Raw genomic sequence first — 22,976 nt, 5'->3', positions numbered from 1 at the left:
TCTGCACAAGGTGTACTTTCAGGAGCTTTAACTCTTACGACACAGGTGCGCAAAGGCCTTTTCCTTCAAAAGGATGTGCTTGCTGAAGCCTGCACGGTCAGGGAAAAACCTCATTCCGAGCAGCACGTAAACATGAAAATTGACGCTCGGTACAAGCATCAGAAGGCCTACCCTTGACTGCATGCCCACTTGCCTAATCAGCGGTGGTGGCAGCAGCTGCGCTCCAGGCCAAGCAGTCCTCAACATCCTCTACGGTTGCCTCACAGGTCCTTTCCACAAAAGTATTTTCCAATTTTGGTCTTTAGTTGCATCAGGCGAATACCAAAGTCATACTTGCAGCTGTAAATCTCAAGCTGTGGAAGGAGCTTTCCAAATTTCAGTAATCTATCCCTTTGGACAGGCTGGAATATTTTAGAAGGCCTATCTGAGCCCAGAGTTCTGGCTCAGGACCTGCTGGAGGCCATGGCCCATCATGTAGACACTTCTGCTCTGGGCCTTATGGTGGCAGTAGACCTCTCCTGCCAAGCGTGGTTGCATGCTAAAGGGGGTTCAGAACAAAGTACTTTATCTTGAAGGTAAAGAGCTATTCCACTCCTCCACTGATGAGGAACTTCAAGCAAAGGCAAGCCGCTGACAAACCAGCCAAATGTTTCCATTGGTCACACGATACTCTGGTGGGAGGATGTTTATCGTCTCATCTGTAGGCGTGGCAGACAATCACAGAGGACCTATGCATTTTGTCTGTCTCCCGGGCGTTCCTGCTTGCCCCTCCCTAATACCCCACCCTCTTCAGCAGACTGGGTCTCTCTCCCTCAGCCAAAGTACAAAAACATCTGAACCTCAGAGTGCCGGAACCTGTTCCCTTGCTGGAGCAAGGGGAGGGCGATTACTCCAGTCTGTTTAGTGCCCAAACTCAACCAGGCTGGCATGCGCACCATCCTCCACCTCTCCAACTTCAATCTTTTCCCAGCCCAAGAAAAATTAAAGATGATCACGCCCAGCCAGATGAGGTCCTCTGTCTGGAAGGGCGATTGGCCAACTTCAGGACACTTGCATGTATATCCTGATAGGGGGTCCACATCGGAAATACCTTAGGTTTTCTGTGGGAACGGAACACTTCTAGTATCGAGTGCTGCCGTTTGGTCTTAGCTTGGCTCTGCATGTGTTCATGAAGATGGCGGTCATTGCAGCGTTCCTCAGGCTGCAAGGAGTTCATGTGTATCCATATCTGGACAATTGGCTTCTGCAAAGTCCTTGTCCACAGGCTGCAACAGCACCTGTTCCAACTGGAGCTGTCGGTGAACTGGCAGAAATCGTCTAACAGTTGCTCAAGACCTGTGTTGCTAGGTTTCCGTTGGGATATGGTTGGTGCCAGACAGAATTGCTGATTTATCAGCCACGTGCCATTATTTCTTTTTTTCCTGAATTTCTCCATCGTCGGCCTGGTGGTTTCAGAGATTCCTGGGCCTGATGGCTTCATGCATGTTAGCCCTACCTCTTGCAAGACTGAAAATGAGGCGCACACCGCTAGGCTTCGAGGCTGCTGGTCCAAATCTGTGGGCATGATTCCAAAAAGATTTGGATACCATCCTCCATGACAGTGTTTCTTCAATGGTGGTGAACCGCCAGCAACCTTTCAGTGGGAACCTCCTTCCAAGAGCCCTGCCCACAGATTTTGGTTGCAGCAGACTCCTCCCTCCTACGGTGTGGAGCAACGCTGGGGCACCTCAAGGTGTACGATCTGTGGATGCCCCAGGACAGAATGTCTCATATCACTTGTGTACAGGCGCGTTATAAAATCCATTTCAAATGGATTGTCCTCCCAACGTATTCCTCATCTTTGACATTTATGTCAAGCTTCGGCTGCTTTGAGAAAAAAAAAAATTGGGCAGAGGGTGCCCAGCATAGAGTTGATGTACCTCAAAGGCCTCAGTCGAGCGTGATGTCAGTAGCACACATGGTGCCGTTGGCCTCTGCTCCGTTTCTTTGTGAGAAACCTGTTGCGCCTCATACTTGTGAAGTATATTTCTCCATTGTTTGTTCAAAAACAACTCGATATGTTCATCTACACCGTTGACACCTCGGTCCAGTTTCAAAAAATGAAGACTGCGGCTCGAAGACTTCTATAAACGACCCGCATAGAGTCTGCCTGTGGTGCCTTGGAGAGTGCCACGATACGGGTACGTGTTCAGACAGTGTCAGTCGATGGGGAAGGGCCTTGAGCTTCAAGTTGGAAAAGTTTCCAAACCAAATCCCCCCCCCCCCCCCCAACTCCCCACAAGTCCTGACCTGTTAGGCCTTCGACCGATGAGTCGAGAGGTGACTCTGAGGAGGAAGGCCAAGCGCTCTAGGTCTAGGAGTGGTTCCCGCCACACTGTCTTCTTCGAAGAGATCGAGAAGAAGGCTCTGCCGGTCACCTTCGACGTCTTCATCAGATGGTTCTCCTCTGAGAGGGTGGTATGCCCGCCCAAAAAGTCTACACCCACAGAATGGGAAGCTTTCTGTTAGGAAATGCTGAAAATCTTCGAAAAACAGTCCTGCTCTGATCGAGCCTTCTATGGAATATGGAAAGGAGAGGTTTCAGCCTAAAACTTGCGCACCCTCGAGCGCGGTTAAACGGCATGGTCCACATCGAGAGCTCTCGGCCGGAAAAGAAATCGAAGGATCACTCGAGACATTGGGGGGGGGGGGGGAGAAGAGATCAGGGTGTTCGACTCCTTCGAAGCCCTCAACAGTGACGACCGTCGGGCCCTCGACCCCTATTAAGCCATCAACGCCAAAATTGTCGACGCCAGCTGCGCCACTTTTGCCAGCTCAGCCACTAGTGCCTAGTGAAAAAATGCACTGGCTAAGACACGGTCGACGCCTTCGACCACATCGAAGCCTCTGGGTGCTAAACCAGAGAAGACATACTCCTCTACCAAAAAAGGATAATTTCAAGTCCCTTACTTAGCGACACTGGCTATTTGTCAAAATACCTCACTCCTGAGACTCTGGTGGTCAAGGCAGCTACAGCTACCTCAAAACAAGCCACATACCCTACCATCCCTCCTGATGGGGATGACCAGCGCGTAGATGGGTGGGCGTGAAAGGTAGTTTCTGCAGGGAGCATGTCATTAAAGGGTGAGAGGAATGGCCATTCAAAGAGGCCAACGAAAATGTCCTTGTGGTGGACGAGGTAGAGGTGCTAAGCCAGCTCAAGCAGCAGCCTCTTTACCATCGGCCTCTGCAACAGCCGCTTCAAAACCACTCTGAAGGCTTGAGTCACAACTCACCAGTGTGGGGCCAATTGTCTCTGCATCTAGAAGAATGGCGAGATATTACTTCAGATGCTTGGGCTCTGGAAACAATAGCCCATGGTTACTGCCTCTTTTATAAAGAAGCCTCTGAACAATCCACTGGGGAAACGCACTTTGAGGATTCCAGATCTGCTCCTTGGGCAGGACGTTTTGACCCGGCTAGAGAAAGGCACTATAGAACCAGTGCCTGTAGCGGAGAGGAACAAGCGTTGGTATTCTGCATATTTTTTGATTCCCAAAAATGACAGAGACCCATCTTGGACTTGAGATACATGAACAAGTTCCTCAGGAAGACAAGTTCAAGATGGCCACACTTTCTCAGATCCTTCAGGCCCTCCATCTCCAGGATTGGTTGGTGTCATTGGACCTTCAGGATGCTTATTTTCATGTGCCAATCCATCTCAAGCACAGGAAATGCCGGAAGTTCGCAGATGGCGGCTCGCACTATCAATTTTGAGTCCCGCCATTTGGGTTGACCTCCGCCCCTAGGGTTTTCACCAAACTGATGGCGGTGGTGGCGGTGAGTCTCAGAGGGGGCATTCACGTCTACCCTTACCTAGACGATGGGTTGATAAGGGCGCATTCTCCCGAACAAGCCTGGGATCTTCTCAACATTACCTGCCCCTCTTCACAAACTGGGCTTCTCCCTCAATTACAAGAAGTCACATATGACTTCTTCCCAAAAGCTCCAATACATCAGGGCTGTAATGGATACAACCTTGGCAAAGATCTCGCCACCCGAGGTGTGGGCTCAAGACATTCTTCAAATGGTAACAAAATTCTAGAGCGCCCAGAGTCTTCCGGCCTTTGAATTTTTGAGGTTGCTTGGCCTTATGGCAGCCTGCATTTTTCTGGTGCCAGAGGCCCACCTCAGAATGAGATCCCTTCAGTGGGCTCTCGGAACACAATGGCCCCAATTCTCAGGAAAGATGTAGGACTGACTTGAGATTCCAACCAGCGTCTCACAGGATCTTCTGTGGTGGGCCTGTGAGGAAAATATTCTGAAGGAGAACCCTTTTGGCAACCATGGCCGGAGAGCACTCTAGTGACGAACGCCTCACTGGGTGGGGTGTGCACACCATCTATCTGACAATCCGCGCTCATTGGTCTCCATCACAGTCCAGACTACACATCAATCTTTTGGCGCTGAGAGCAATCCGGTTAGTTCTGAAGACTTTTCTGCCCTCTGTACGGGGAAAGAATGTCCTGATCATGACTGACAACACAGTGGCCATATACTACCTCACCACGATAGGAGGTGTAGGGTCACTACCACTGTGCAGAGGCAATGCAGCTCTGGTACTGGGGAATTCGTGCAGGAATCTCCCTATCGGCAGCTCACCTAGCCGGCGAGGATAACACTGCGGCGGACACTCTGAGCAAGCGTAGCAGTCTCCCACGAATGGGAACTAGCTCGGGAAGTCCTTCAAGAGATCTCTGCCCTTTTGGGAACCCGTCCAGTGGATCTTTTCGCGACTGTCTTCCGGAAGTGCAAGCAGTACTGCTCTAGGAAATTTCCTGAAAGGCGCTCTAGGAGACTTGTTTTGTGGTGGATTGGGTGTTCCCACTGTACTGTAGGTGTCTTCGCCAGTCCCCGTCATTCCTCATGTAATCATGAGGTCCAGGTGACGCATGATCCTAATTGCCCCAGATTGGGCCAAGAGAACGGGATACCCATACCTTCTGGACATGTTCTTCTATGCGTCTTCCAAAAAAAAGAGGACCTCCTCTCGTGAGAGGAGGGTCGGATTCTCCATACAGATGTCAAGACTCTAAACCTTCACGCTTGGTTTCTGAAAGGCTGAGATTCAAGGATTGGGACCTTCCGTATGATGTAATGGAGGTGTTGCTTTCGGCCAGAAGGCCTGCAACAAAATCTCAGTGCCGTTGGAATATGTTTTGTGACTGGGGTAGAGAAAAGAATGTTGATCCTTTTCAGTGTACAACTCTGGATTTTTTTGTCCTTCTTGCTTTCATTAGCACATAAAGGTCTTAAGGTTGGCACCATTAAGGGCTGCTTGGCAGCGCTATCTATCAATAAGCGCTCATTAGAGGAATGTTCCGATTTCAAGATCCCACTGCTGAATCAATTTCTAAAAGGGCCCACAAATGTGTTCCCTCGTCTCCTTTTCAGGTTCCGGTCCTCAACCTGGTTTTGAAACTTCTGATGTGTGCCCCATTTGAACCTTTGCACACATGTCTGTTAAGGTTGTTAACCTTTAGACAATTCTGTTGGTTGCTGTAACATCAGCCCCGAAGAGTGAGCGAATTGCAGGCACTTTCTTCCAAGCCACCCTTTACTGTATTCCACAAAGACCGGGTTGTGTTGAGAGTAAAAACTTCCTTGCCTAAGGTAGTTTCGGACTTTAATTGAAGTCAGACAATTGTGCTACCGGCCTTCTATCCTCCACCTCATCCTAGTAATGAAGAAGGGCTTCATAGGTTGGACCCTAGGAAAGTGTTTAGTTTTTACAGTTCCAGAATGTCAAAATTGAGAGTGGACGACCAGCTCTTTATTGGGTATACAGGACACAAGCCGGGCCAGGCTGTTTCCAAACCGACCTCGTCTAGATGGATCATCCTCACCTTATCTGAATGCTACAGACTGGCAGGCAAAGACACTCCTGAGGGTTTACGGGATCATTCCACCAGGGGCATGGCTACATTGACAGACCTTCAAAGGGGTGTCCCTTTTGGGAACATCTGTGATGCTGCAACGTGGTCATCAATACACACGTTCACAAAGCATTATTCTCTGGCTACTTCCCATGCTCAAGATGTTGCTTTTGTTAAGGCAGTACTGGACTCTGCCCTTAAATTCTTACAATCTAAATTGTTCACCCTCCACTCATGTATACTGCTTTGGGAGTCTGTAAAAGATGAGGAATACGTTGGAGGACACAATCCATTTGAAGAACAAGTTACTTACACCTGGTAACATTCTGTCGACTGGATGTTCCTCCAATGTATTCCTCATCGCACTCCCGACCTACCCCTCTGGAGAATTTCCCATGCGATTACAGTTCCACTAAGGCAGGGGACTGTCATGCCCGTATGTATGGGCATTTGTGCTGCACGTGGATGGGAAAAACAGAACCGAGGCCAACGGGCGCAGCGCGTACTACTTATAACCTCAGATGACGTCGCCCTCGACAGAGGCCATCGAGGGACATCAACTCAACGCCATCGACGCAGGGCACCCTGTGCCAAAAAAAAATTCCGAAGCTGGACATTACATGTCAAAGATGAATACGTTGGGGGAACCTCCTGCAAAAGAATGTTACTTGGGGTAAGTAACTTGTTTATCAGCCACCTAGAACTCCTGGCAGTCTTTCTGGTACTGAAAGCTTTCCTGCCTTCTTTCCAATCGTAGACAGTGGTGCAAATTCACACAGACCATTCTGTAGCTATGTTCTAAATTAACAAGCAGGGGGGCACCAGGGCACCTCCTCTGGTGGATCTAGCTATCCAGATTTGGAATTGGGCAGACCAACAGTGTCTGGCTACAGGCGGTGCACATTCCTGGTGAGATCAATGTTGTGGCAGATTCCCTGAGCCGCCGTCTGTGGCGGATTACCAATGGGTAATGAACAGCCATGTTCTAACCAAACTTTCCAGCAATGGGGTTCTCCAATGGTTGACCTGTGTGACTGCAACAAACAGGAAACTACCACTCTGCTTCCAGGGACGGTCTTGGAGCATCTTCCTTGGAGTCCGCCCTCGAGATGCCTTGGGAAAACATGAAGGCTTATGCTTTCCCGCCTTTGCCGTTGATTCATCGGTCGCTCTGGAAACTCATAGTGCCTCCAACTGCACTCTCCTCTTCATAGCTCATTGGTGGTCAGCCAGGTTCTGGTTTTTGGAGCTGCAGTACCTATCGATAAGCGCCCTGATCAGTTTGCTGCAGATTCCCCACCTCCTTCACCAGAGCAATCACCAGGTGTGGCACCCCTCCCCACAATCCTTCAGCTTGGTGGCCTGGTACCGGAGTTCAGGTCCTTTAGAGCAGTTTAACCTTTCAGAGGATAATATGCACATGATTCAGGCGGCCTCATTACAAAAGTAAATGGCTTTGTTTGTCATTGGTGTCTAGCTAAACAGCTTGATGCGCTTTCTATCAGACCTTGTGGCCTCCGGCATCCATGCCTTATCGTGCAGAACATATCAGCCATTGCAGCTCATCTGTCGACAGTTGCTCTTTTTCACTGGCAAACCCAGTAATCCAGAGGCATTTCGCAGGTTGTCTTCACCTCTTTCTGCTGGTGAGGCCTCATGCAAAATGGGATCTGAACGTGGTCCTCACCGCTTTGTCACAAGCCATTTGAACCTATGGGCACTACCAGGCCCAGGTTCTTTTCTTGGAAAGTGGCCTTCTTGATTGCAGTAACTGTGTGAGTATAAGTGAGCTTCAAGCTCTCTGCCGAACACCAGTTCCTAACTTCTCACAAGAATAAGGTTGTGCTTTGTACTCATCCTTTTTTCCTTTGAAAAATTGTCTTGGGAGTTCCACATAAATCGGGTATTCTTGCCGGTTTTCTTTCCGGACCCGGTCTCGGAAGCAGAGGGGGTTCTACATAACCTAGATGTCAGATGAGCTCTGAAGTTTTACATCGACAGAACAAGCGAACTAAGAACCTCTTCACATCTTTACTTTCAGTGACCCAAAAGGTAAACCTGCTTCGAAAGTGTCCATCTCAAGCTGGACCACTTCATGCATCTCAGAGGCTTATGCAATTCAAGCGCTTCAGCCCGTAAAGGGCGTTCATGCACATTTTGTCCATGGCAAAGCGGCTGCTGTTGCCTTCCAGAAATATGTTCCTTGGGAGTCCATAGCCAAGGCAGCTACGTGGGCTTCTCCTTTGGCTTTTTGCAAACACTATTGTTTTGACCTGAGCTCCCAGGCTGATGCCCAGTTTGGCCAGGCAGTGTTCCAGTAAGGGAAGTTTTCATCCTCCTGTTTCATTGGTCAGTGCTTGGAATCTCCCAAAAGTATGGCGGAAAGGGGATGTAGGAGTATAACAAAGTTACTGACCATAGTGACTAATTTACTCCTAGTCCAGTCCTGTTCCTCCATACTCCTGACCACCTTCCCCTCTAATAGGTATCCTCTATTTTGCTAATGGTCCTTAGACTTTGGCGATAGAAAAGGTCTGAAGGGTGATGCGCGGGCGGCGCTCAGGAAGGCAGGGCTGTTGCGTGCGTTGGCCCTGCATAAAAATAAAAGGACACATTATTTGTTATGCTTCAAAAGTGCTCTGGTCCTGTCCTGATGGACAGAATGTCCCAAAAGTATTGAGTAAAGGGGACTATGGATTAGGAGTAAGGTAGTCCCTAAGGTGAATACCTTTGTGAGTCGCACCTGCCACTGCCTCCACAAGCTCGGCTACTCACCAATCTTCACGAAGTCCAACTTGACACCTTCACAGAAGCTTCGGTCCTGGGCTCAGCTTCAGGAAAAGCTTTGCCACCCGAGTTAAGGGCTCAACATCTCTTGCAGATGTCCAAAAATTCCAGAGTGCCCAACGTCTTGCGGCCTAAGACTTCCTAAGGTTGCTCAGCCTCATGACATCCTGTATATTTCTGTTGCCAGAAGCACACCTGAGAATGAGATCCATTAAATGGGCTGTCGGATCCCAGTGGTCTCAATTCATTGGCAGAATGATAGACCTTCTGCAGGTCCCGACAAAGGTCGCCCAGGATCTCCCGTGGTGTGCCAGCCGAGAGAATGTGATAACCTTTTTGGCAACCATGGCCAGAGTCGACAGTTGCGACACTCTTCCCTCACAGGATGGGGAGCGCACATCAGAAATTTTTTACTAAGTGGACACTGCTCTCAGTGGGAGTACAGACTCCATATCAACCTGTTGGGCAGGCAGATTGGCGCTGATGGCCTTCCTGCCCTCAATACGGGGAAAGTGTCTCCTGATAATGACGGACAACACAGTGGCCGTGCACTTACTCAACAAAAGTGGGGGGAGTAGGGTCACTGCCCCTGTGCAGAGAGGCAATGCAGCTCTGGTTCTGGGCACTGAGAAGAAATCGCTCTTCTGGCAGTTCATCTAGCCAGAGAAAAGAACACTGCAGACACTGAGCAGGCAGAGCACGATCTCACATGAGTGGGAACTCGTTCAAGAAATCCTTCTGGAGATCTTTGCCCTTAAGGGAACCCCTCGAGTGGAGATCTTTGCCCTTAAGGGAACCCCTCGAGTGGATCTGTCCGTGGCCAGTGTGAACCAGAAGTGCAAGCTGTTCTCCTCCAGGGAATTCCCCCAAATAGGAGCTCTGAGATGCGTTCAGTTTGTGGTGGACTGGGAGTTTCCACTACTGTACATATTTCCGCCAGTCCTCTTGTCGGGAGGTTGAGGAAGTTCGGGACAACCATGATCTTGATTGCTCCGGATTGGGCCAGGAGAACTTTGTACGCGGACTTTCTGGAAATGGCAATCTGCCCTCCAATTAGTCTTCCCCAAAGAGAGGACCTACTCTTGAAAGAGGTCTCATCAGGACCCTCAATCTTCACACCTGGTACCTGAAGGGGTGCAATACAAAGATTGGGAACTCCGGAAGACGTAATGGAGGTGTTGCTTTTGGCAAGGAGGCCAGCAATTCAATCCCTGTACTGCTGCCATTGGAATGTTTTGCAGCTGGTGCAGGGAGAAGAGACTAGATCCTTTCACATGTGAACTTCCCCATGTTCGATCTTTCTTGCTCCACCTGACCCATTCTGAGTTGCAAGTGATCATGGTGAAGGGCTACTTAGCATCATTATCAATCTTTAAAAGCTCTCCAGTTGAGATGGGGGTCATACTTCAAAGTGCTGATAGTGGTACAATATCTGAAGGGCTTAACCAATTTCTTTCCACCCACTACCTTCATCGTACCATCCTGGGATTTCAATCTTAAGATTTCTTATGGCGATCCATTTGAGCACTTACATTTGTGACCTTTGAGGATGCTCACTATGAAAACAGCCTTTCTAGTAGCTATGCGTATGCCCGTAGGGTAAGTGAGCTGCAAGCCTTGGCTTCCAAACCTTTTATGTTCTTTTTCCAAGGAAAAAGTAGTTTTAAGAGTTCATCTTTCCTTCCAGAAGTTGGCAGTTTCCTTTAGCACACCACATTGTACTGCCTTCTTTTACCCTCCCTCTCGTCCATCTAAAGAGGACAGACTACATAGTCTAGATCCGTAAAGGGCACTAAGATACTACATTACAAGGACTACAAGTATTCGCCAAGATGATCAACTTTTCAGCAGTTATGCTGGCCAAAGTCTGGTCTTAGCAGTTGCGAAACAATCTCTAGATGGATTGTAATGTGCATAACTGAGTGTTACTTGTTAATGGGCAAAGGTTTGCCCGTAGGTCTGAAGGTGCATTCCATTAGAGCGGTGGCTGCTTCTTCAGCTCTGAAAATGGGTGTGCCAGTGCAAGAGCATTGTCGAGCGGCAACCTGGTTGTCCCTTCACACTTTTAGTACATTTTACTGTGTAGATTCCTTTTCAGGAGAGGAAGCCAAATTTGGCAAGGCTGTCCTCCATAATATAAACAAATAGGCAATTTCTTGGCACCCACCTTCTAAGTAAAACTGCTTTGGGAGTCAAACTGAGTGGGAGGACACAATCCATTCGAAGAACAAGTTACTTGCCTGTGGTAACGTTCTTTCGACTGGATGTTCCTTCCCGTATTCCTCATCGCCCTCCCATCATCCCCCTTTGCCTGCCTAGAATTTGTCTTACACCGTCCTTTCTCGTAATGTCAAGATTGTTTCCTGTGATACAGCATGCAAGCTAAAGAGGGGGAATAAACTAAGAACTGAAGTAAAGGTCTGCACGCGTGCTTCATATACCAGCGTAAATGTCGTGAGAGACGCTACAGAGGCCATCGAGGACCAAGACAACGCGACACGACCATATGACCCCAAGCAGACTTGAATATTTCAAAGATAAGGAATATGTGGGAGGAACATCCAATCGAAAGAACGTTGCCACGGGTAATTAACTTGTTCTTTCATGTTGTCACTGGATTGCGGCGTGTAGTGTTAAGATTGCCGCCAACGAAGTTTATAAATCCAACTCATTTATGGGTGGATTTAAATTTCTATGGTCTCATTTGAAAGATTTTCAGGCAAAAAAGTGGTTTTGATGCTTTAATTTGGAGACCACTTGTTGGACAGACTATTTAACCTACTACTAAAACTACAATGTCAGAAGTGTACTTTCGCAGATTCCATCACACAGGACAAAGTTACTAAAACAGTACCTGTCCTTTTTTTTTTTTTAAATGTTGTATAGGTAGAACTCTTAATACCTCTCAGGTTGGGGAAAAACATGCACTAGATGGCTGCTGCTTTGTCATGAACACATATAAAGGGCAGTTCCCATATGGTGCCTGAACTTCAGTAATGTTAAGGCACTACAGTTCAGATTGCTGTTGGCTCAACAATGCATTCCTTATTGTCTGCTGCAAGTTATTTCTTTGTGTGGTACATTAACTGCTGTTTTGCTAACGTTTACACCACGTGGAAGATGGAGAGCATAGGCACCACTGAATCTTGAGTAAGGAAGATGTATGTACTGTGCTGCAGACAATTTGAACTTTGAGAAGGCACTTAATGCAAAGGAAATATTCCATGCAACTGTCAAGTGTCTCAAGCATGTCAGGAGAGAGCTCCCATTCTGTAAAATCAAAAATCACGCCTTGATGCTTTTGTAAAGAGTCTTTTGGGGAAGACTGTTTTGTTGTTTGATAAAAAGGGGGTGAGAAACTGGGGCCTGGGCATGCAAAATGTGGCATGCAGTGCCTGTCTGTTTTAAGCAGGCTGTGTATAGAGGGTAGTTAACTCTTGAATGGGGCGTGGAGACTGTCCAGTTTAGGAGTGGTTTAATGAGAGGGATAGGTGTACAATTAGGCATTGTCCTGTCACATGGACATTTGGAATAAGGAAATATTACTAGCTAAAGCAGTTTGCTTTGCAAATTTGTCATCCTAGTTTCATCAATGTAGTCAATTTTTAGTATCTGACCTTTGTTTCTCTTTCTAGTGTGAGCTGTACCACTGGGTGGATTTGCTGGATCGCTTTGATGGAATCCTTTCAGATGCTGGGCTGACAGTAGAAAACATGTCTTGGATGCTTGTTTGTGATAGGCCGGAGAAGGAGCAACTGAAATCTCTCCTCCTCTCGGTTTTGAACTTTACTGCCTTACTCATAGAGTACAGTTTCTCCAGGCACCTGTACAGCTCAATTGAGGTATGTTGGATAACCTTGCTTGTCATTTTCTCACATCTTGTAAATGGGGTTGAGGGTAAGACTTAAGTTTATTTTTGTTTTTTCCCTTCAGCACCTAACAACCTTACTGGCCTCTTCAGATATGCAGGTTGTGCTAGCTGTTTTAAACCTCCTGTATGTGTTCAGCAAAAGGTCCAACTACATCACAAGGCTTGGCTCTGATAAGCGGACGCCCCTCTTATCACGACTTCAGCACCTAGCAGAGGTGAGTTTGTGTTAGACTTTCTGTAATTTGGCACTCAAGTGGAAAGGGTCTGTTAAAAAAAAAAAACTGCATTAACGATACGTCCACAGCAATCCCATTTTAGCCTTCAGCAGCAAAGTTGCATTTACATTATGTGAAAAATGTTGTCTTAGCTCATTGCTATTGAAAAGCCTTCTTCAGTGAAACAGATTATTAGTGTACCTTTTAAGTTGCTCCTAGCCTGTTTGCCACTGCAAAACAAAACTGCCTGTACATACTCCTAGTGAAATCGTCCAACCCGCCATTACGAAGGTCGTCCCAGTCTGCCACCTTTTCACTTGAGTCCAGCCCACCCCTACTAAGCGTAATTTACACAGCGACTACCTGAGCTTACTGTTGTAGAATTAGATATAGAATGATAGTCATGGTACTAATGCCGCAACTTATACTTAACATGCAACTTTGGTTAACTGCCATCATGTTTCCTTTCTGTATTGTTCAAAATAGTGCCTTGTTTGGGAACCTTTTTGTAGCTTATAATAATGGATTGTCTAAACCGGCTTATCCGCGGCACTTTCCAATCACGTGTCCCACGCCCTTCTTACCCACAACACCTCCATTTCCAGCAGTCGCCACTCCCCACTGCACCACTACCTTCAACAACACTTTTTACCCTAGCTACCTTCACACCAAGCTACCTGCCTCAGATCATGCAAAGCCGTCCAATTACTGGAATCCATCTCTCCCACCCCATTTTGGGAGAGACAGACGCCTCCGGCTAAGATCACGCACTCATTGGCATGGTCATGAAACCACAGCACATCCTATCTCACATACAGACCGACACCGCAGGCTCCCTCAGCCTCCAGTTGCCTAAAATCGTACCCAAACAACCCTGCCCCACCTTGTGCCCAAGCCAACCACAGAAATAACTATCCCTCAACAAAAACCAATTACCAACCTCAAAGGGGCTGTCAGTAATGCCCGCTCCTTAGGAGCACACGCAACAGAAATTCACAATCTTCTACTTGATTCTCACCTTGATCTCCTTGTCATTACTGAATCCTGGCTGCACCAAGCCTCAGGCTCACTGCTGTCACTTGCTATCCCAGGTGAATATACCATTTTTAGAGCGGACAGGACTCACTCCCAGGGAGGCGGAGTCGCCATTATAGCCAAAACTAATCTCCAACTGAGATCATGCCCCATCGAAAGTGTTGATAGCTAGTTTGGTTAGAACTAGTTTGTAACTATCAACGATAAAACCACTATCAACATCGTCATCTACAGAACACCCAACTCTAGTCATCCAGAAATGGATATCCCTCTTGCTCGCCCCACTTATCAAACCCAATACCAAGTGTATCATCCTTGGAGAAATAAATCTAGGATTCAATGATAGTCGCGACACTAAAGCAGAAGCCCTTCACTCAGCTCTCAAGGACATGGGCTTTACACAACATGCTAACACCCCTACTCACATCAAGGGCAGAACCCTAGATTGGATCCCAACGCATAACTCCACCATTGCTATTGATTCCATATCTCCACTCAGCTGGACAGATCATTTTAACATTCAATTCACCATGATCTCTGAGGAACCCCTCCACATTAAACAAAAATCTACTCTCACCTACGCAGCTAGAAATCTTCGTAAGCTCACACCAGACAACATTAGCCCTATATTGAGTACAGCCCTAGACGCATCATCAATCACCAGTGAAAACCCCTGTCTCCTAGCGGACATTTACAAAAACTGTCTGACGTCAACTATCAATGCAATAGCTCCCCTTACTACCAAAACGAAACACCGATAAACGGTCATGTTTCTGGTTTAATGATGACCTAGTTGATCTTAGAAGAAACGCGCCCTGGTACAAGTCTATAGATAAAATCTAACACTAGATTCTAAAAACGCCTTCTTACTGGCTAATAAACTATAAGTCAGATATTATTTCAACCATAGCAAATGCCTATAATACACGCATCAACAACGCAGCCTCAGACTCCAAAGAGCTTTTCTCCATCCTGAGAGAATTGGAAAACCCAACCCCCATTACTGACCACTACACCAAGCAAAGAATGGTGCACTACCATACAAGATGCTCTAGCAACCAAAATTAAAGCAGACAAAAATCGCCACCAAAAAGGATTCGCTAGCAAGCAAACCAACTAATGACAAACTCTCGCTTAACCCCATCACCAGCCCACCATTCGCCTTCATTCCAGTCTCCCAAGACTTAGTTTGCGACACCATTTCCAAACATAAAGCTTCCAATTGCAAAGGAGACACCGTCCCAGCCCACATAGTTAAGTCCTGCGCCCCTGCTCACACCCATTATTACTAACTTCATTAATGCCTCAATTAAAGCTAGTCTGGTCCCAGCTAGTATCAAAGAAGTTTGGGTCACCCCGTTGCTCAAGAAGCCTTCTCTAGACCCAACTGTACCTACAAATTACCGGCCAATAACGACAGCCTCCTTTCTACTCAAAATCATTGACAAAATAGCTTTATAATCAAGTACACAAACCCATTTAGAAAATAACCAACTTCTTGGCTCAAGACAATCTGTATTTGGGCCAAACCACAGCACCGAAACGGCTCTACTGGACCATTAAAATCCAAATGGACACCATTAGAGACTCGGGCAAACTATTCTCCTGCTATTAGACCTGTCTGCTGCGTTCAACTTAGTGGATCATGATAAACTCTGTGCTACCCTAGCTAATGACTTCAATATTTCCACAGATGCAACCAGGTGGATTAAATCCTTCCTAGCTGCCCGAACTTCTAGAGTCACTATAGGAAAGGAAGCGGCTGATCCCATCCCCGTACCCATTGGAGGGCCACAAGGCACCTGCCTTTCACCCACACGTTACAATGCATACACTAAGCTCCTATTCTCAGCCTTAGACGATATGGGTGTCATCTACACTAACTTCGCCGATGACACCCAGATCCTCATCCCACTCTCAGGCAACTACACCCAAGACGCCTCACTCATCAATAAAATCTATGCTATCATCCAAAACTGGATGGCTCTAAACAGCCTTTGTCTCAGTGACGAGAAGACCGAAATTTGATAGTGGGCTCTCAATCTAACGTTAGCACCTTCCACCCTATGTATCCATCAACATCAATGTTACCTCCATGCTAGTCTCAAAACAAGTAAAAACCCTAGGAGTTTACTTGGATGGCAATCTTTCCATGACTAAACATATCAGCAATCTCTCGTCCACCACAGCATACACAGCGAAATTAATTTCACTAAGTAGACAATTCCTCACCCCTACCAATTGCATCACCCTGGCTAGAGCACTGATTCTCTCGTGACTTGACTATTGTAATGTTTTACTATTAAGTACCTCTAAATCTAATTTAAAAAAATTACAACTGATACAAAATAAAGCCCTAAGAGCAGCTCTAGGCATCAGGAAATCAGACCACATATCTAAGATCAGGAAAAACCACCACTGGCTTCCTGTTGCAGAAAGAATCTTATTTAAGACACTCTGCATAACCTACAAATGCCAACAGGACTCCGCTCCTAAGTACTTAAACAAAGCCATTCAAAAAAAATAAGTCTTCACTAGAATACTAAGGTCCAATAACGTCGGTCTTCTAGAGATACCCTGATACAAGAACACCAAAGCAGGAGGCGGCAGCTTCTGATATTTAGCCCCCAAACATTGGAACTCCCTCCCCAACAGCATCAAAGAAGGCTCCCTCGCTGGATTCAAAATATCACTCAAAACTTGGCTATTTAAATAGTAGAAAGAACATAGGTTTTGAGCGGGTTTAAATATGTTGTATGTAACTTGTACCGTCTGTACACAACGGTACCTTCACTTGTACGTAACTAAATGTAATCATGTTTTTTAATAACTGCTCTGTGTAATATGTGAATTATTGTGTAATATGCTAAATTTGTGCTGTAACCTCGCTGTGATACCTAAGGGTCTGGGCGTGTAACAAATGTAATAAATAAAATAGGTATGCTAATCTTTTGAAAGGAAGTGCTCAGGTTTACTAGCCAGGCAGCCTGTATCTTAACTGACTCATGTTGCAGTCAGATCTGGACCTTGGTGCTTGTTGACCTGATGCTTTGCTGTGGCCACCTTGGCTTCTGATCATGCCGACGGGTGAGTTGCCAACGGCATCGAAAGGTCACATCTTGTGATCCCTAGGAGTTTCAATCACCTGTCCCCCTTATGTCAAAACTTCACACCATATACTACTCATACAATCTTTTCTGCACTCCTCTAATTGTCAGACCCCAAGTTGATGGACTTGTTTCCTTGTCCCATCGACTCTGGAAATCAAGATCTGTCCTTTGCAGATTATTGAAGACCTGTCTCTATCAGCAGTAAACTTGCAGTTTATTTTTTGTAAAACTTATTTCATTAGTTTTACAACATGTTAACAAGTACACCATTCTCATGTTAAGTTTACAGAGACAATAGACCGCTCCGGACTGGTGTCCAATAATAAAGATAAAAAGAACACCATCCCTGTTCACATGTTGCTGTAATTGAGATCCCTAAAGTACAGGTACCCACATACCGGGATGTCACTGGTAGATCTGCACCATTTTGTCTGTCCCTTTACAAAAAGGTGTCCTGAGATAGCTATAACATATACTTTTCTCCCCTATCACCCTCCCCTCTCTCCACACATCAAAGAGAATTTCCATGCATTGTCATACATGTCATCCGTCTTTTCATGACACTGAAGTATTCGTTCCCAGGTAACTTAACCAGTGCAGTAATAGATTGAGTATTCCCATTGTAAAGCTGTGGAGCGAGGGACTGTAAACTAATAATGCCCTTACTTCGAGGGGATTGGGTCCTCCGACGTATTCCATATCTATGACATGTAATCACCACAGCTGTGCTGCTTCGGAAACTTTTTTCGGCGTCCTGCGTCGATGACGTCGATGCGCCGTCGTCGAGGGCCTCCTCCGACGTCATCCGATGTGATAAGTAGGACGCACGACGCCCGTAGCCTCAGTTCCGTTTTTTCTGCGAACGTGTTGCTTCGTGAATCTCGGTTAACGCCTTGACTCTTTGGAGTTCTGTTCTTCTCGGTTCTTCGAACCTGTTCGTTTTGTGAAAATCCTTCGTGTGAAGATGTCTTCTACTTCGTCTTCGACCCCGCGTCCGGGTTTCAAGAAGTGCGGGGAGTGTGGGTCCAAGATGTCGGTGACGGACTCGCACAACGCCTGCCTCTGGTGCCTCGGGGAGGCCCACGACACGGATGACTGTATCGACTGCCAGTCGCTCACGTCCAAAGCCTTACACGAACTTAAGAAGAAGTTGTCGGTAGGTCGGGTGTCCAAGCCCAGGAAGTCGAAGTCTGCGGGGCTTTCGACGGATGATTCGAGGGGTGACTCTCCGCGTCATTGTCAGAAGTCTCGTGGGTCTCCTTCTAGGAGTCGGTCTCGCCACTCCTCAGCCTCTTCGAGGCATTCTCGGAAGCGCCGACACCGGTCGTCTTCCAGGTCCTCTTCGGAGGACTCTGCCCGGCACGCCGCTTACCCCACCAGCCGTGCGACGCCGGAGGAATGGGCTTCCTTCGGGAAGAAAATGCTGGCGATTCTTGAGTCGCACGGTACTAAGCCGTCCGCGCCCCCGAGTGGGGTCGGTCGTGAGAGGTCGAGAGACACCGCTCGCAAGAGTGGTAGGCACGAGTCACGGGAGAGGTCCCGTTCGGACAAGGAGACTCGTTCTCGACGTACCCGTTCCAGGTCCCGGTCCTCGACGCGTTCGAGACCGCATGCACCTGTGAGGTCTTCGAGGAAGACATCGACGTCTGAGGCGTCAAGGGCGTCTACAGGCTTTCTCGAGGCTCCGGCTCCGAGGAAGTCGTCGAAGCCGTCGACGCTCAGGTCGTCGAGGGACACGCTCGGGGCTCCGGCTTCGATGGCTGTGTCGACGCCGCTGATGCTGGAGGCGCTGCATCTGATGTCGACGCCGATCCTCTCGGCGCCGATGCCGGTTCTCTCGACGCCGGCGCCGATTCGCTCGACGCCTTTCGTGTCGGGGGTACCCCATGGCACGGGAGAACCCCCTAGGAAGGCTCTGGTTAAGAGCAAGCACTCTCGGGTGCCTTCTTTTCGCCACCTGGACGATATTTCAGAGGCGGATGAGGATTCTGATGGCCTGGTTCCTAGTCAGGTTCCAGATGAAATTGTCTCGGGCCATAGTCAGTTTGACGATTTGAGACAGTCACTGCATGATGCCAGTGGACTGGACACCTCTCCGGAGGTGGAGTTTTGTAGGCCTGAGCCTGGCTCTCATGCCGATTCCTCGTACCGGCGCCTTATGGCTAGGGTTTCGGAGTACTTGGGATGGTCTGCTCCCCCAGGGGAGTTTGTGCAGGATGATCTGTCGGACATCCTTGATGCTGGTCCCCCAACTGATCCGGTACTGCCGTTCCATATGGCTTTACAGAGAAGGGTGGCGGCGGCTTGGACTGCTCCGGAGAGTCTCCCGGCGGTGGGCAGATCCTTGTCGCGAAAATACCGTCCAGCCAGTAGCGACCCCTGCTACTTGACCAGGCACCCCACTCCGGAGAGTTTGGTGGTGCAGGCGGCCACGGCCCCGGCAAAGCAGGCGTCGTACCCTACCATCCCTCCTGATAGGGACGACAAACGTTTTGATGGCTGGGCGAAGAAAGTGTTTTCTTCTGGTGGTATGGCGCTTCAGGCGGCCAACTCCATTTGTGCCTTGTCTCGTTTCACACACACTCTGTGGAACTGTGTTGCATTAGCGGCTGAACATATTCCCGAAGGGGACGAACGGGATGGTTTCCTTGCTATGGTCCAGGATGGTAAGGATGCCATGTGTGAGTCCGTTCAGTCGGGTTTGGACTTAGCTGAATGCGTCAGTAGGTCCATGGCGGCGAGCACCGTAATACGCAGGTTTGCCTGGTTGCGGAAGTCGGGGTTTGCTCCTGATGTGCAGTCCCGGCTCCTCAACATGCCCTTTGACGGTGAACACCTTTTTGGCAGCAAGGCTGACGAGAGCCTTGAGTGGTTGCAGACCTCAAAAGCTGCAGCGAAGTCGTTGGGCGCTGCAGTTCGCCAACCTCTGCCTTTTCGTCCTAGGGGACAGCAGTGGAGGGGTGGTTCCTTTCGCTATTACTCCTTCAGTAAAGCGAGAGGAGCTGGCAGTCAGAGGCCAACGCAGGGGTACCAGAGGTGGACGACAGGGTACCCGTGGTGCCAAGGCCGCTCGGGCAGTTGCCTCTTTGCCCTCAGGTAACGCCGCAGCCGCTCCCATTCAGTCATGAGGCCATGTCCCATTGTTCGCCGGTTGGGGGAAGGCTGGCGCAGCATTTTGTAGAGTGGCAAGCCATTACTTCAGATGTGTGGGTTCTGGAGATCATAACCCACGGCTACTGTCTTCCCTTTCGGCACAGGCCTCGCGACACTCCACCGGGGAACCTCTCTTTGCAGAGTCCGGATCCGCTCCTTGCGCAGGAAATTCAAGCCCTGCTGGAGAAAGGCGCCATAGAACTGGTGCCTGTAGCGGAGAGGAACAAGGGATGGTATTCCCCTTATTTTTTGATTTCGAAGAAAGACGGGGGATTGAGACCCATCATGGACTTGCGCGGTTTGAACAAACTCCTCAGGAAGGACAAGTTCAAGATGGTTACTCTCTCTCAAGTCCTCCAGGCCCTTCAGCTTCAGGACTGGTTGGTGTCCCTCGACCTCAAGGATGCTTACTTCCATGTGCCTATCCATCCCAAGCACAAGAAGTACCTGAGGTTCGCGGTTGGCGACTCGCACTTTCAGTTTCGGGTCCTGCCGTTCGGATTCACCTCCGCCCCGAGGGTTTTCACCAAGCTCATGGTGGTGGTGGCAGCGCATCTCAGGCAAGGGGGATTTACATCTACCCCTACCTGGACGATTGGTTGATCAGGGGGAAGCTCTCCCGAGCAAGTCCTGGATCATCTGTCCGTCACCTGCCACTCCCTTCACAGGCTGGGCTTCTCCCTCAATTTAAAGAAGTCCCATTTGACGCCAACACAGCAACTCCAGTACATCGGAGCAGTGCTCGACACTTCCCTGGGGCAGTGTTTTCCTCCCCAGGTGAGGGCTCTTCACATTCAGCAGATGGTGCACAAGTTTCAGCATGCCCAGACGCTCCCAGCGTTCGAGTTCTTGAGGTTGCTCGGCCTCATGGCATCCTGCATTCTTCTGGTGCCAGAGGCTCGCCTGCGGATGAGATCTTTGCAGTGGGCGCTCAAGACGCAATGGTCGCAGTCCTCCGGCAGGATGTCGGACCCGGTTCAGGTGCCGCCCTCGGTCGCCCGGGACCTTCTGTGGTGGGCCGTCAAAGGCAACTTGATGAAGGGGGCTCCATTTTGGCTTCCCTGGCCGGAGGTGACGATCGTGACGGATGCATCCCTCACGGGTTGGGGAGCTCATGCCAACGGGCTGACAGTCAGCGGTCGTTGGTCTCCGTCGGAGTCCAGACTCCATATCAATCTGTTGGAGCTGAGGGCCGTCAGGCTAGCCCTGAAGGCTTTTCTGCCGACTGTGCGAGGAAAGAGTGTCCTGATCCTGACGGACAACACAGTGGCCATGCACTACCTCAACAAAAAGGGGGGGGGCAGGGTCACTTCCTCTGTGCAGGGAGGCGATGCAGCTCGAGTTCTGGGCCATCCAGCAGGAAATTTCGATCTCGGCAGTTCATCTGGCCGGCGACGAAAACGTGACGGCGGACGCTCTGAGCAGGCAGAGCACGATCTCTCACGAGTGGGAGTTGGCTCAGGAGATTCTCCTGGACATCTTCGCCCTTTGGGGGACCCCTCAAGTGGATCTCTTCGCCTCCAGTGTCAACCGGAAGTGCGAAAGGTTTTGCTCGCTGGAATTTCCTCCAAAAGGAGCCTTAAGAGATGCGTTCGTGGTGGAGTGGTCATTCCCGCTGCTGTATGCGTTTCTTCCAGTCCCCGTCATCCCGCAAGTGCTGCGGAGGTTACGGAAGTTCGGTTCCCGGATGATCCTCATTGCTCCGGCGTGGGCTCGGAGGACGTGGTACCCGGACCTTCTCGACTTGTCCATCTGCCCTCCGCGTCGTCTTCCCTACCGAGACGATCTGCTCTCACGGGAGGGGGGTCTGGTTCCCCATCCAGAGGTCAGATCCCTCAACCTTCACGCTTGGCTTCTGAAAGGTTGAGGTATAGGGATTGGGACCTCCCTGAAGACGTGATGGAGGTGTTGCTTTCGGCCCGAAGGCCAGCAACAAAGTCTCTGTACCGTTGGCGTAAGTTCTGCGACTGGTGCAGAGTTCAGAATGTGGATCCTTTTGCATGTGACATCCCCATGGTTCTGTCCTTTTTACTTTCTTTGGCCCACAGGGGCTTGCAAGTGGGTACCATTAAAGGTTACCTGGCGGCGCTGTCCATCTTTAAGCGCTCGTCTGAAGTGTTCTTACTTTAAAATCCCTTTAATTTCAGTTTCTGAAAGGGCTCACTAATGTGTTCCCTCCGTCACCTTTCCTGGTGCCCGGTTGGGATTTAAACCTTGTTCTTAAGTTTCTTATGGGTGCTCCGTTTGAGCCTTTACATTCTTGCCCTTTGAGGCTGTTAACTCTGAAAACTGTGTTTTTAGTTGCGGTTACTTCCGCTCGCAGAGTGAGTGAGTTACAGGCACTTTCAGTTAAGCCACCCTTCACTGTATTTCACAAGGACAGGGTTGTCCTTAGAGTTCGTCCTTCTTTTCTTCCGAAGGTAGTGACGGAATTTCATTTGGCCCAGAAGGTTGTTCTTCCGGCATTCTATCCTCCTCCGCATCCTGGTAAGAAAGAGGAGAGGCTCCATAGGCTTGATCCTAGGAGAGCTTTAAGCTTTTATGTTTCACGCATGTCCCGGGTCAGAGTGGACGATCAACTCTTTATTGGTTACGCTGGAAAGCGTTTGGGGCAAGCTGTGACGAAACAGACTTTGTCTCGCTGGATTATTTTGGCCATCTCGGAGTGCTACCGTTTGGCGGGTAAGGACCCGCCGGCTTGCGGGCCCATTCTACCAGGGGTCTGGCTGCGTCTACTGCCCTGCAGAGGGGTGTTCCTATTCGCAACATCTTTGATGCAGCCACCTGGGCTTCAGTACGTACATTTGTACGTCACTATTCCCTCGATTCCATCCGAGCACAGGATCTGGTCTTTGGCAAAGCGGTCCTTTGCTCTGCTATTTGATTGGCT

General features: G+C 48.9%; 1 protein-coding gene across 5 annotated transcripts in view; it reads left to right on the top strand.

Annotated features, from left to right (window-relative positions):
* HUWE1 (HECT, UBA and WWE domain containing E3 ubiquitin protein ligase 1) overlaps nucleotides 1–22,976 on the top strand; it is a 2,445,223-nt gene that overhangs the window by 86,458 nt on the left and 2,335,789 nt on the right. For all 5 annotated transcript variants that reach the window (XM_069645305.1, XM_069645304.1, XM_069645303.1 and 2 more), the window contains exons 4-5: nucleotides 12,338–12,544; nucleotides 12,636–12,788. In XM_069645305.1, coding sequence (XP_069501406.1) covers nucleotides 12,338–12,544; nucleotides 12,636–12,788 — 360 coding nt within the window. The remainder of the gene's footprint in view (nucleotides 1–12,337; nucleotides 12,545–12,635; nucleotides 12,789–22,976) is intronic.

Source organism: Ambystoma mexicanum, chromosome 2p (assembly GCF_040938575.1).
Source record: "Ambystoma mexicanum isolate Mex_15411 chromosome 2p, UKY_AmexF1_1, whole genome shotgun sequence".
NCBI lineage: Eukaryota > Metazoa > Chordata > Amphibia > Caudata > Ambystomatidae > Ambystoma > Ambystoma mexicanum.
Note: the sequence above shows the minus strand (reverse complement) of the source record. Positions and strands in the feature narration are given on the sequence as shown.